This window comes from Rhineura floridana, chromosome 2, assembly GCF_030035675.1.
Source record: "Rhineura floridana isolate rRhiFlo1 chromosome 2, rRhiFlo1.hap2, whole genome shotgun sequence".
Lineage (NCBI taxonomy): Eukaryota > Metazoa > Chordata > Lepidosauria > Squamata > Rhineuridae > Rhineura > Rhineura floridana.
Genome location: NC_084481.1, coordinates 82,063,843 through 82,076,396, shown reverse-complemented (window position 1 = coordinate 82,076,396; position 12,554 = coordinate 82,063,843). Strand labels below are relative to the sequence as shown.

General features: G+C 41.8%; 1 protein-coding gene across 14 annotated transcripts in view; it reads right to left on the bottom strand.

The window, feature by feature from the left end:
* SEMA5B (semaphorin 5B) overlaps nucleotides 1-12,554 on the bottom strand; it is a 585,589-nt gene that overhangs the window by 52,341 nt on the left and 520,694 nt on the right. For all 14 annotated transcript variants that reach the window (XM_061609103.1, XM_061609095.1, XM_061609094.1 and 11 more), the window contains one exon: nucleotides 9,421-9,538. In XM_061609103.1, coding sequence (XP_061465087.1) covers nucleotides 9,421-9,538 — 118 coding nt within the window. The remainder of the gene's footprint in view (nucleotides 1-9,420; nucleotides 9,539-12,554) is intronic.

The following is a 12,554-nucleotide window of genomic DNA, read 5'->3' as shown; positions in this document are numbered from 1 at the left end:
TGTCACATAGAGGAGGGCCGGGATCTCTTCTCGATCGTCCCAGAGTGCAGGACATGGAATAATGGGCCCAAGTTGCAGGAAGTCAGATTTCAACTGGACATCAGGAAAAACTTCCTAAGTGTTAGAGCCATACGACAATGGAACCAATTACCTAGAGAGGTAGTGGGCTCTCCGACACTGGAGGCATTCAAGAGGCAGCTGGACAGCCATCTGTCGGGAATGCTTTGATTTGGATTCCTGAATTGAGCAGGGGGTTGGACTCGATGGCCTTGTAGGCCCCTTCCAACTCTACTATTCTATGATTCTATGATTCAATCCCTGGAAAAATTCTGGAGCAGATTATAAAGCAGTCGATCTGTAAGCACCTTGAAAACGATGCAGTGATTAATAGGAGCCAACATGTATTTATGATCATACTCAAAGAGTACTTATCAATAGTTCCTTCTCAAACTGGGCGGAAGTAATGAGTGGGGTACCACAGGGCTGGGTCCTGGGCCCAATGCTCTTCAACGTTTTTGTTAACAACTTGGATGAGAAGGTACAGAGCATGCTTATCAAATGTGCAGATGATACAAAATTGGGGGGCACAGCTAATACCGTGGAAGACAGAAACAAAATTCAAAGGGACCTTGATAGGCTGGAGCATTAGGCTGAAAAAAACAGAATGAAATTCAACAGAGATAAATGCAAAGTTCTACACTTAGGAAAAAGAAACCAAATGCATAGTTATAAGATGGGGGATACTTGGCTCAGCAATACGACATGTGAGGAGGAATTGTTGTTGATCGCAAGATGAATATGAGCCAATAGTGTGATGTGGCTGCAAAAAAGGCAAATGCTGTATTAGGCTGCATTAACGGAAGTATAGTTTCCAAATCATGTGAAGTATTAGTTCCCCTCTATTCAGCACTGGTTAGGCCTCATCTTGAATAATGTGTCCAGTTCTGGTCTTCACACTTCAAGAAGGATGCAGACCAACTGGAACAGGTTCAGATGAGGGCAACGAGGATGATCAGGGGACTGGAAACAAAGCTCTATGAGGAGAGACTGAAAGAACAGGGCATGTTTAGCCTGGAGAACTGAGGGGAGATATGATAACACTCTTCAAGTACATGAAAGGTTGTCACACACAGGAGGGCAGGGATCTTTTCTCGATCGTCCCAGAGTGCAGGACACTGAATAATGGGCCCAAGTTGCAGGAAGCCAGATTTTGACTGGACATCAGGAAATACTTCCTAACTGATAGAGCCACACTGGAGGCATTCAAGAGGCAGCTGGACCGCCATCTGTCGGGAATGCTTTGATTTGGATCCCTGCATTGAGCAGGGGGTTGGACTTGATGGCCTTATAGGCCCCTTCCATTCTATGATTCTATGAAATATAAGAAGGAGTTGGTTTTAGGTGATACTAACTCTCCCTACCCAGCCAGCCAGTCCTTCCCTCATCTTCTCACTACATACACATGTATTGATTTTCCCAGAGAGGACAAATTCCTCAATGCCTCCTAGCACCGGGATGGGGGGACCTGCTGCTTATCAGACAATGTTGGCCTCCAATTCCCATCACCCCCAACCAGCATGGCCAGTGGCAATGGGAGCTGTAGACCAACCACCTTTGGAGCTTAGCAGAAGCATTACCTCTCAGTAGAAATAACACTACCCATATTGAAAAGTAGCAAAGGAAAGCTAGAGGGACACTGCCCACAGACCAGCTCCTCAGCTGCTACTGAGAGTCATGCATGTTTTAGAGGTGGGCACTTGCTCTAGCTCAAGAGAATCAAAACACCATGTCTCTTATCTGAGGCAAATCCAGAAGTACATAATGAGTTAATAAGACAATGAAGTTTACAAATCATATGTTTCTTACTCCTACTTCTCTCTCTTTCTGGCACTGTTAAGCACTCCCTTGGCTCTTCCTACAAGCAGCCATCCCCCATTTCAAGACTATGAGAACTGACATGGAAGTAATTTAGGTCTGTCGTTATGCTCATCACACTGTAGTTAGAGGACTTTAAACATCTGCTGCAAAGCTTTGTTTTCACCACACTATTAATTCAGCAGTACACAAACAAAAAGCATCATAGGGGAGTACTGTACTGAGATTTCTCCACTCTGGTCTAGATAATGCTCAGCTGGACTACTTGGCTTAGTTAGGAACATTACATATTTAAGCAAGATGAAGACAAACTGGGTAAGATTAATGGCAGAAAGATGGCAAAATTTAATGTTGAAGGAACTGGGTGCATGCATAATTTTATTCTTCTCTAGCACAGAGAAGGAAAAGAGGGAAATCCTTTACCCAGCCTCAACTCTCCCTTCCTTGTTCTTCATATAATTAATATATGGAATCAGCTGCCACAAGAGATGGTGATGACCACTCACTTAGATGACTTTAAGAAGGGATTGGACAGGTTCACAGAGGATTAGGTCTACCCATGCTAGTCACAGCGGCTACCCACTACCTCCAGTTTCAGAGGCAGCACACCACTAAATACCAGTTGCTGGGGGACAACAGATGCTTTCAAGTTCTGCTTGTGAGTTTCCCCACTGGCATCATGTCGGCCACAATGGGAAGTAGGATGCTGGACCAAGTGGACCTTTGGTCTGATCCAGCAGAACTGGTCCTACATTCTCAGAAAAGAACAAGTCGGAAGTAAGCAGAGAGAAGTGATGTGCATAATTTTGCCTTCTTCCTGGCATGCGTGCTTCTGCGTGCAGTGACGCTTTTGAATGTTCTCTGCTTTGAATTTCTCCCTAGATAGTAGCAGTTCTGATTTACTTTGTCCTGACCATGGATCATTATACCTTCTGCTATTCTTCCAGCTTGCATTTCCTGAATTTGAAAAAATGGCCAATGCACATGAGGAGTACATTTTTACTTCTTTAAAAGCTTATTTCTTGTCTTTGAAATGTCTTGTGCTGATCTTATCGCAAGCTATGCAAGTGATGCCCTTTTTCTGAAATCATGCTGCAATCAAGAGAAACTGATAGGGGTTTCTGGAAGGCTTGCCAATTTCACCACTATTGTTTGCATTTATATTGCTGGATGCACCTGTACTGGTGCACAAAGCTACCCTTTTGAAAAAAAAAAAATTTGTCTTGGGTAACTGTCTGGGAAAGAGAGGTGTTCGGCTGCTTCCTTGAGGTGTGGAGCAGCCACTGAGCCTGTCATCACAATGAAGAGGAGATTCATGTGTGAAAGCAGGATTTTGCCTGTTTATCATTTCCTGCATCAGGAACCATAAAAGTAAATTAGAGGCACATAAATCTCAAATGCTGAAGTGTTGCTCCTGACTCACTGATACATGCCCACATACATAAGAAATTCATCCAAAATAATAGAGATGGGGACTTCATAGGATACTATTCATTGGGACTGTTAGAAAGACTTTAATACTGTCATGGGACTGGATAGGCAATGCTACAGCACAGCTGGATGTATAAAATGACACCTCAAATCGATTCTGTGGCAAGGAAATTAAATAACTTGTGTGCATTATTACACATATTCACCATGTTTTCAATTTGCAATTTTTCCCTAGCTTTGCTATTTTATTTTATTACGAGTAAGGAGAGAAGAGAGAGAGGGCTGGAACTCATTGGATGGGATGGATTGTGGGCTAGGTGGGAAGGAATTAGGAAGCGAAGTATAAGATAGTGAGAAAGGCACAGAAATTTCATTCCTCCATACTGCCCTCTCTGGTTTCTATAACTTCAGCAGATACCACCCATGTGTTTTCAACATTTGCAACACAGAGGATCACAAATGGGATTTGAAATTTGCATTAGATTCCAAATGTTCTGCTGGGGGGCATATACACACCTGCACCCTTAACATTCCTTTCACGTTTATGTTAACAGGTTAAGAGGTTAACAAGTGAGTGATCGGATCCTGAAAAGATTAATCAACAAAGCCTGAGACTTTGGGATACAACCAGGTGCCCAAACAAGTTAAAAATCTATGTAATTCCCCTAACCTAGTGATTCCTGAAAGGTATGTGGCATTCTTTCCCAGCTTGGGACCCTCCAGATGTTGCTGGACTCTATTTCCCAACTTCCCTGACCACTGGCCATGCTGGCTAGAGCTGACAGGATTACAGCCTAAGCGAACTGGAGGGCACCAGGATGGGAAAGCTGGTATAGGATCTCTAGTGCACTCACAGATTTTTCACACCTTCAAGGGATTCGCTTACTTGAAATTGTAGCTCTGCTCATTCAGCCTTTTGAGCTCTCTCCACTGAAATGAACAGAGATATTTGCTCAGGCACGAGATGAGACTCTGCATCAATGAGAGCAAAGGGATCTGGATCAGGAACATTATAGCTTGTATAAAGATACCAAGCTACTTTAAAATATTTTGGTTTTATTTACTTTACGATAAGCAGGGAGACTCAGAGAAACAACTCGAGTTCAGATGTGTTCACTTTAATTAAAACAATTCATTTTTCCCCTAGCCATTTTTAAGACAAACCTCTTACTTTTTCCTAGTTGCTGTTGGGAACAGACTGCTGTGGATTACATGGACCCTTCCTCTGAACCAGCAGGGCTGTTCTCATGTACTTTGCTAAGAAATCAAGGATGTAATTTGGCTTAGTGCTTTAAATAACAAGCATAGAAAGACAGAAATAAGAAGAAAAATACTAGGGAATCTGAGAAACAATTATTGGCTCATAACTAGCATTGGGAAAGCAACCAAATTTTAATTAAATAAACATGGAATATTTCACAACAAATCAATTTCAAGTGTGGAAATCCTATTTTTTTTTCTTTAATAACATATGGATTATAATTCCATCTTTCAATTTGTAGCAATTTCTTTAGAATTTGTTTAGGATTCTGGTTCAGAAAACATGCATTGATCGAGTCAGAAGACTGTCATCCTTAATGGCCCCTGCAATGCCAACTAGGTTTTAAAAAAAACAGAGTCAGAGAGAGAGAAATTTAAATATCAACTTTAACAGAATTAATCTTTGAAGCCTTGATCCAAGTAATAGAATCCTCAATTAATCACAGCTGGCTATGTCTTATATGACGAATCCTGCATGCCCTTCATAGCATACATTCCTAAATGATCTCTGTGATTGGCTTTGGAGAGAAAGGATCAAAAACAAGAACAACAATTTCAGCCCATACCTCTACTTTCTTTTTTAAAACATTGGAGTAAAATAGTATCACTTCAGACAGTTATTTTCAATCTAGAGGCTATTTGTAAAGGTGACACATTCCTTCCTCTGTAAATTCAACCCTCCTTCTCCAAAAACCTTCACCTTGTGGCTCCCATGGTGACAACAACCCTCCTATATACATTCCCTATATTTTCAGCCACCATCACTACTACGAGCTTTCTGTGAAACCTGGACTCCCAAGAGTCTCGTCTTACGACCTCCCTCCCTTAGTGTCTAATTGGAAGTAGCAGCAAAAGGGCCCTATAAAAAGAATTTATGAGGCTGCACTAATACACAGTTTCCCTCACAGGCAGAAATGTTGCTTTGCTTTATCCCTATTTCTCTTAACAGAATAGTAGGGTAACATGAAATATGAGTCAAAGAAATACGTCCTGTCTGTTGGAATTGCTTTATAATATGTTTTTAAACCTTTTTAAAAATGCAATTATGTTTTTAACCTTTTCCCCCTTTTTTCTTTTTTAAGATATCTTCAATGCTTTTTTTAAAAAAATGTTTTTAAAGATGTTTTGTTTTAATGTATTTTAAAGTCTGTTTTTATGTTGTTTTAAAGTGTTTTTAGTGCTTTTGTTTGCCGCCCTGGGCTCTTGCTGGGAGGAAGGGAGGGATATCAATCAAATAATAATAATAATAATACATAAATATACTCTTCTTTCCAGGAGGGGCAGGAGGGAAACAGCTGTGTGCTTCTCATTTTTCAGATTTGTGGAACTGCTCAAACATTATTTTCTCCCGGGGATTAAGAGGATTTAATCTCACAGGGTTAGAGCAGAGAAGAATACAGTGTGGGAAGAGGAGTGGGATCCAATATCTGAACAGGGCCACATTTATAAATGAGCTCTTTGGAGAAAGAGTGGAGTAGAAGTGTAATAAATGAGCCATCATTACCCAAGCTGAAAGCCTAACTTCTGCGTTCCAGGCTGCTTACAGTGCAAGACTGTACTGAAGACATGTGCTGCAAGCCAGCAGCCTTTTGCCTCCCTTTACATGACAGCCAGGATGGCCATGTATTTGCAATACCTCCATACACATCCATGGTAAAATAGCCAGAAGAAGCAAACTTGGGCAATGACACTGCCATCCAGGCTTCTCTTTCCTTTCACCATAGCCTTCCTTGCAGCAGAGTTAAATAATTCACCACTTGCTGATGGTTAAAGAGGTGGCCACATTCGGTGCACATCACCACTGTTAAATTAAATCTTAATGTACTTTGAGGTGATCCATGAAGACTGTCAGTTGATATGTTAATGGCTGCTAAAGGCACCTTTATGGCTGCTGCGCAGGCTGTGTAATGCAGAGGGGAAGCAAGGAGAGCTGCATCAAGATAGCCCTCACTGGAATGAGCATTCTAACCTGTATGACTGCATCCCTCCCCACCCCCACCCCCCGCAAAAGCAACTATGGCTGCTGTAGGGCCTACTCTCCCCTCCCCACCCCCTGCTGCTCTACATATATGTCAGCAGCTTCCCCACTCTTCCTCTGCACTGGAAAGAGGTAAGAAAAAGACAGCAATAATGATATACTTGATGCTTAAGGCTCATCATCTATGTACACTATTGCTTTTGTTCATGAAACTTATGGTTGGAGCCCCTCATCATCATACATCTGATTCATAGCCTGGCCTTCGTGGCACAGGAGCCACCTTCTCTTGATCCAGTCCCATGCACTTTGGTAGTTGAAAACAGACACCGTGTGCCTGTTCTTACATGAAAGCAGACATTGGCACTATTACCTATGGGTTGTGAGGTCCAAGTCTAGGGCCCTGTACCCCAGAGGCAGTGACAGGTGATAGGGAGGCAGTGTATTGGGAAAGTGGAATATTCTTCGCTCTTGGATGGGTATTCTGGGATTGAAGTCACTGCAATTGCCTTTTCCCTCTCCCCTTTTTTAAAAAAAGGAAACATTCAGTTGGGCATGCAGTCAGGGATGCATTGGCAGAAATGAAGGCAATGGGTTCAGCTGGGGATGATGGGTGCGGCTGAAGATGGCTCTGCTAGCCCTTCACTGAGAGCAATGCAAAACTGAACTATTTTTAAAAGGGGGGGGCGAAATACAAGGACCCCTATTCCTTGCTGCTGCCTAGTGAGGGCAGCAGGGGAGGGGGGGCAGAGTGACTAAAGTGTCAGGAGAGGAGAAGAAAGTGGGCAGAGCGGACTGGCAATGGAAGAAAATGTGAGAGGGGCCAGGGTGGCAGAGCAGACCTCCCAAAAACAGAAGCCTGGCGGGAAGAGTACACTGACATGGGTACTCCTCATATCAGCACAACCCACCTCTGGTGCCAGATGGTAGTTGTGATAGTGGGAGAAACCACAACATCACACCTATCCCACATTCCTTCCTGCTTCCATACGTTACCACAGGCATATGAGAATAAACCATAGGGAAGGGATGCCACTTCAAAAAAGGATGAACTGGGCCATAATCATTCACAGCCTGATATGGCAGGAGCACAATTTCTTGAGCCAGTGATGCTCTGATTGACTTTTTGAGCATGCAACTCTACAATTCCTCTCTTTGAGATATGGTGCAAAATAATAACTAAACTGCTAAACTGCCTGCATATTAAACACAAACTTTCCCGTCCTTTGTGTCCTTTCTAAAACCCAAATTAGTCATGATGGGCTATTTTCAGCAGTTTTCAAAGACCTTGAAATGCTGATAGGGAGGGGGATGAGGCTGCCCACGTGGTCGGGCCAGACATTTTTCAAGTACAGGATTAGCACCTCACACACCTATCAACAGACATAGGCATGAAGCTGAACAAGATAACAGAATGTGCAATCAAGAAGTACTACATCCCAAGAACAGCACAAGAAGGTTATAAACAGACAATCCTTTCAAAACATCTTTGAAAAAAATGAAAACATAACCTTGCCAAGTAAAGGATGACTGAAGGAATGACTAATGCTCTCAAGGGAAAAAATGAGTGTGGGTACCAACGATGAAAAGAAGAATAAACATCCCAGCATTGCAATTTAAAATGTAACTGGCATGATGCAGCTATAACCCTTTGCAACCTCAGTTATCTATTGCCTCAGCATGCTAAGTTGCATCATGGCAGAAGGTAAAGTTATTAAAAAGAAAAAAATCTATTTGGGCAAACCTACTTGCACTTCACTCCCACCTCACAGGTCTGCTTCAAGGTACATCTGGAATTGCATCTGGAACTTGTGGCTAACTATCACCCTATGCTGGACGGGTTAGATTTGAGAAAAGTGGCAAAACACTAGAATGCCACTAAGCCATTTAAATGTAATTAAGCTGTTCTGCAAAGAAAAAATAATATCTGCTGGAAAAAATGTTTTATTTTCTCTTGTGGATGTCAGTTGTATTCGTTCCATTGCAAATATGTATTTCTTTCTCAAATATACATTATTTTCTTATATGTCATAAGTTGATGAATTCTTGCTGATAGCTTCCCCAAGTGGACCCATCATTTATACAACCCATGCAAACACACTGCCTCATGGAACCTCACCATCTCAGAGCTTTTGTCTGAGTTCACCTAAATCCCAAATGTCTAAAGTAGGGGTAGCCAATGTGATGCCTTCCATATGATGTTGGATTACAACTCCCATCAGCCCCAGCTAGCATGGCTAATGGTCACGGATGATGGAAATTGTACTCCAACACCATCTGGAGGACACCATTTTGGTTACCCCTGAATGAGGCTATCATGGAAAAATTGCTGCCATCACATAAACATCATCCGTTCTCCTATCTTATTTAGCCTTACATCAGCTTCCCAGTTCTCAGGAGGGAGGTCATGATGAGTCATGTAAATGACTGACTATTTTTCATACAACCCATGGTGGTATGGTTATGTTGTCCCAACACCATAGCTGTTATGTTTTTAACTATGATTCATGCAGATCAGACAGATGATATGGTTTCATGCCACACCGGTGCCATCAAACCCCATGGAAGTATGTCACTGGAATGCACTGGAACATCAGCCACTGACCCACATGTTTTCAAATGTTCCCACTGAAATTGGAAAAACACCTTCATAGATTTCTTTACTCTTACATATATATCCCACCTTTCTTCCATCATGGAACTCAAGGTCTGGAGGTCTCTCATCTAGGCACTGATCTGGACCAAACATGGTTAGTGCAAGGTGATGATCTCATGTGCCTTCAGACCATCCCCTGAGATGTGCTACAAATATTAATATAGAGTAACCCAAAAAAATATTTGTATACATTTCTCCATGACTGGCTTAAGTTTCCACTTACAGGGCACTCAGTAATATTCTGGGTCCACAGGCTCATATTGGAGCTGTCCTCAATGGTTGTGCACCGTTTCTGCTTCTTGTCCCAGCCACAATATGGGTCCCTTGCTCCCAGGCACTCACTGTGTGTGGAAAGAGGAAAAAATTAGTGATATTTCACAGATGGGAACTTATAAAACCAGTTACTCAAGTACAGTGCTTTTATGCAACAGCTGTCAACTCTGTCAAGCTACAGTGGCAGAAACAAATTTCTTTTAAAAGAAAACATCACCAGCAAGGAAGGTTCAATATGGTCAAAATAACAAGGTGATGACAACTCCTCCACAAAGAAAATATCACTTGTACCAATTACAGATTAGAAGCCCATTACACTCTTCCAAGGCCCAGTAGATGACAAAGAATTGCTTTGCAAATGCAGTCAAAAGAACATTTGTTCTTGCAAATAATGATGTATTCGTCTATTCTCTTACAAAGAACCTTCTGTGAGAATGTTTTCTGAAGCAACTTGTAAGGGTTAGACAAGCAGAAAGAGCAAATGGGCCAATATTAAAGGTTATTAGCTTTGGCTTAAAAAAAACACCCCATGGCAGCATTTATAGTCATAACCTCATGCTGCCAACGTGAAACAGACACAGGGTTACTCAGAAGTCTTTTTTGGTGGTGCTCAACAGTAGATTCATTCATTTTTATGTTCATATTTATAATCTGCATATGCAACCTCATTCTGTGATTTGTTAAAGGAAAGTAACTGGTTAATACTTTCAAAATACAGTAAAGATCACAGATCAAACTGGATCTTATTTGGGCAAGTGATGTCAGAAACACTTCTAGTCTGGAATGTATCACTCCTGATTGTAGGTAATTGAATGCACATGTTGCAAAATGCAGCTTTCCATCTGACTTAACCTCAGAAAATTCAGAAATCATATTTAGCATCACTTGTGAATATCCCCTTGTCAGATATTGGTTTAGTCTATCCCTTTAAGTCATTATATGTTATCTTTTACAAAACTAAAACTGGCTCAGCCACACCTTATGAGAACAGACACTGGGCTACGCATTAAATTACCCTGTGAAAAGCAGCCTGACTTTTTCAATTTAGCACACCTACAAACAGGCAAGGGACTTAGGTCATACATACGGAACAAGGCGTCACAGTCGGCCTTTTTCCTTTGGTTGTTTATCTCTAGTTCTCCATGTGGCAGCTCATCTCCTTCGCAAGCAGAAAGCTGGCCCTCCCATTAGGTGGCTGCCTCAGACAGTGGATACTGGGAAACATTTAAGGTTTTGCAGGGAGGGCTGCCTGTGCCATGTGGTCTGCCTTGTGCCCCAAAGCTGCCCCTGGGTGAGAGCAAGGATTCTTTTGTCCCATGCTTTCAGTGTTGAGGGCCCCTGCTGGGGAACTCCCTCCCAAGTGAGATTAGACAGGCACCCTACTTGCTAAACGTCAGGAGCATGACAAAGACTTCCTTATTTCAGCAGGCATTTTAAAGGAGTGCTCATTTCAGTAGATTTCTGATGACTTTTTATTGTTTTACTCTCTGGTTTATTTCTGTGTACACCACTTAGAATGCTAATGATTAAGCAGTACATAGAAGGATCTGTCAATTTTGGTTCTCTCAATTTCTCATTTTTCTAATCTTAAATTTGATTCTCTACATTTCCGCAGCAATTTGTGATTTTTTTAATCATGAGAATTCTCCAGCATTTCAGTGAGACTTTCTCTTACTAAATGCATTTTTGTATGTCATCTGGGACTTATACACATTTTGCATGACATTTTTCCCAATAATATGCATTTTTGTATGTTATTTACACAAATACATCCACACTTTCCCCTAAGATATGCATTTTTGCAAACATTGCTTACTTGGAGGACTGCATCGCAAAATTTAGGTAAGTGAAAATTTCAAAGGATGGCTGTGTTTCAGTTCTCATGTTGTTTAGGAAAGTGCAAATTTGACAAATTCTGCTTTAAATGTGAACTGAACCAGATTTCTCCCCCATTTCTACCCCAAATACATAAATAAGATTCAACTGCCATTCTGGTTGACTTCTGTACATAAAATGCCAGGGGAAGGGGAGGGGTTGTGTCCTTCACCTCAGGGAGTAAAAATGTCTTGGGTCAGCCCTGTTGTGCTCCTGCCCCTCCCCAATTGCTAGTTCAGAGAGAGGGAGAGAAAAACAACAGGAGATCCTTCCAGCTTTCTGTGCCTATTCACAAGAAGCCTTCAAGGTTTTAAATATGCAGAGCTACCCTGCTTTTCACAAAGTAGGGTGTAATGTGTAGCCCAAGATGACAGACAAATGCAAGCAGACAGTTGAAAGGACCTATAACTAAGTTTCCTTGGCTACTCCTTTACAATCATGCCATCAGCTGTTTTCAGTCCTTTTCCAAAGGCTTAGAAAGATTTCAGAAATGTCAATTAAGCTTGTGGCATTCATCCAAGGTAAGGGGGTGGGGGTGGGAGGGATAGAGAGATCCAATTCAGGCAAGAGAAAGGAAATGAGATTTATTTCAAGCCAAGACATCAGTATGATAAGTGAAACATCCACCCCTCCCCAAAATCAAATGAAATGAGATGTGAAGTATTCACATCCAGAAATCTTTGAAATCCCATTAGTTGGTAATCAGCTACAAATGAAAAAGCGTGTCCCTTAAGCATAGCAGAACAAAGTAGGATGCAGTACCAGCCTGTACTGATTCCAAAGCAATTTGCCCCAGAGCAAACATTAGATTCCTTTCTGCTGCCAGGTATATGGGTGATTTTTTATTGTTATTTACTAGTATTCAATTTGCTCTTCCTCTGCAGAAGAATGCCTGCCTTGTGATTTAGGCTTAGGCATGTGATGCCACCATCTCTTGGCTGTTTTAGATGAAGATTCAGGGCAAGATGCAAGGAAGTTCTATTATGTTTCCCTGGAAGGGAAACTTTAAAACAAAACAAAAAACCAACTATCAGAAGAGGTAAGGAGAAATGATCATTCTGTGGCAGTTCAAACCAGACAAAGCATGCCAAGAGCTAAATAATAGTGTAGGAAGTTAGCCCAGGGATTGCTAACACAAGGACACTAAAGAGGATGTGCACAGAGTTTTATTCTGGCTGGAGAGCCAGGTCACATGCAATGCCAGCCCAT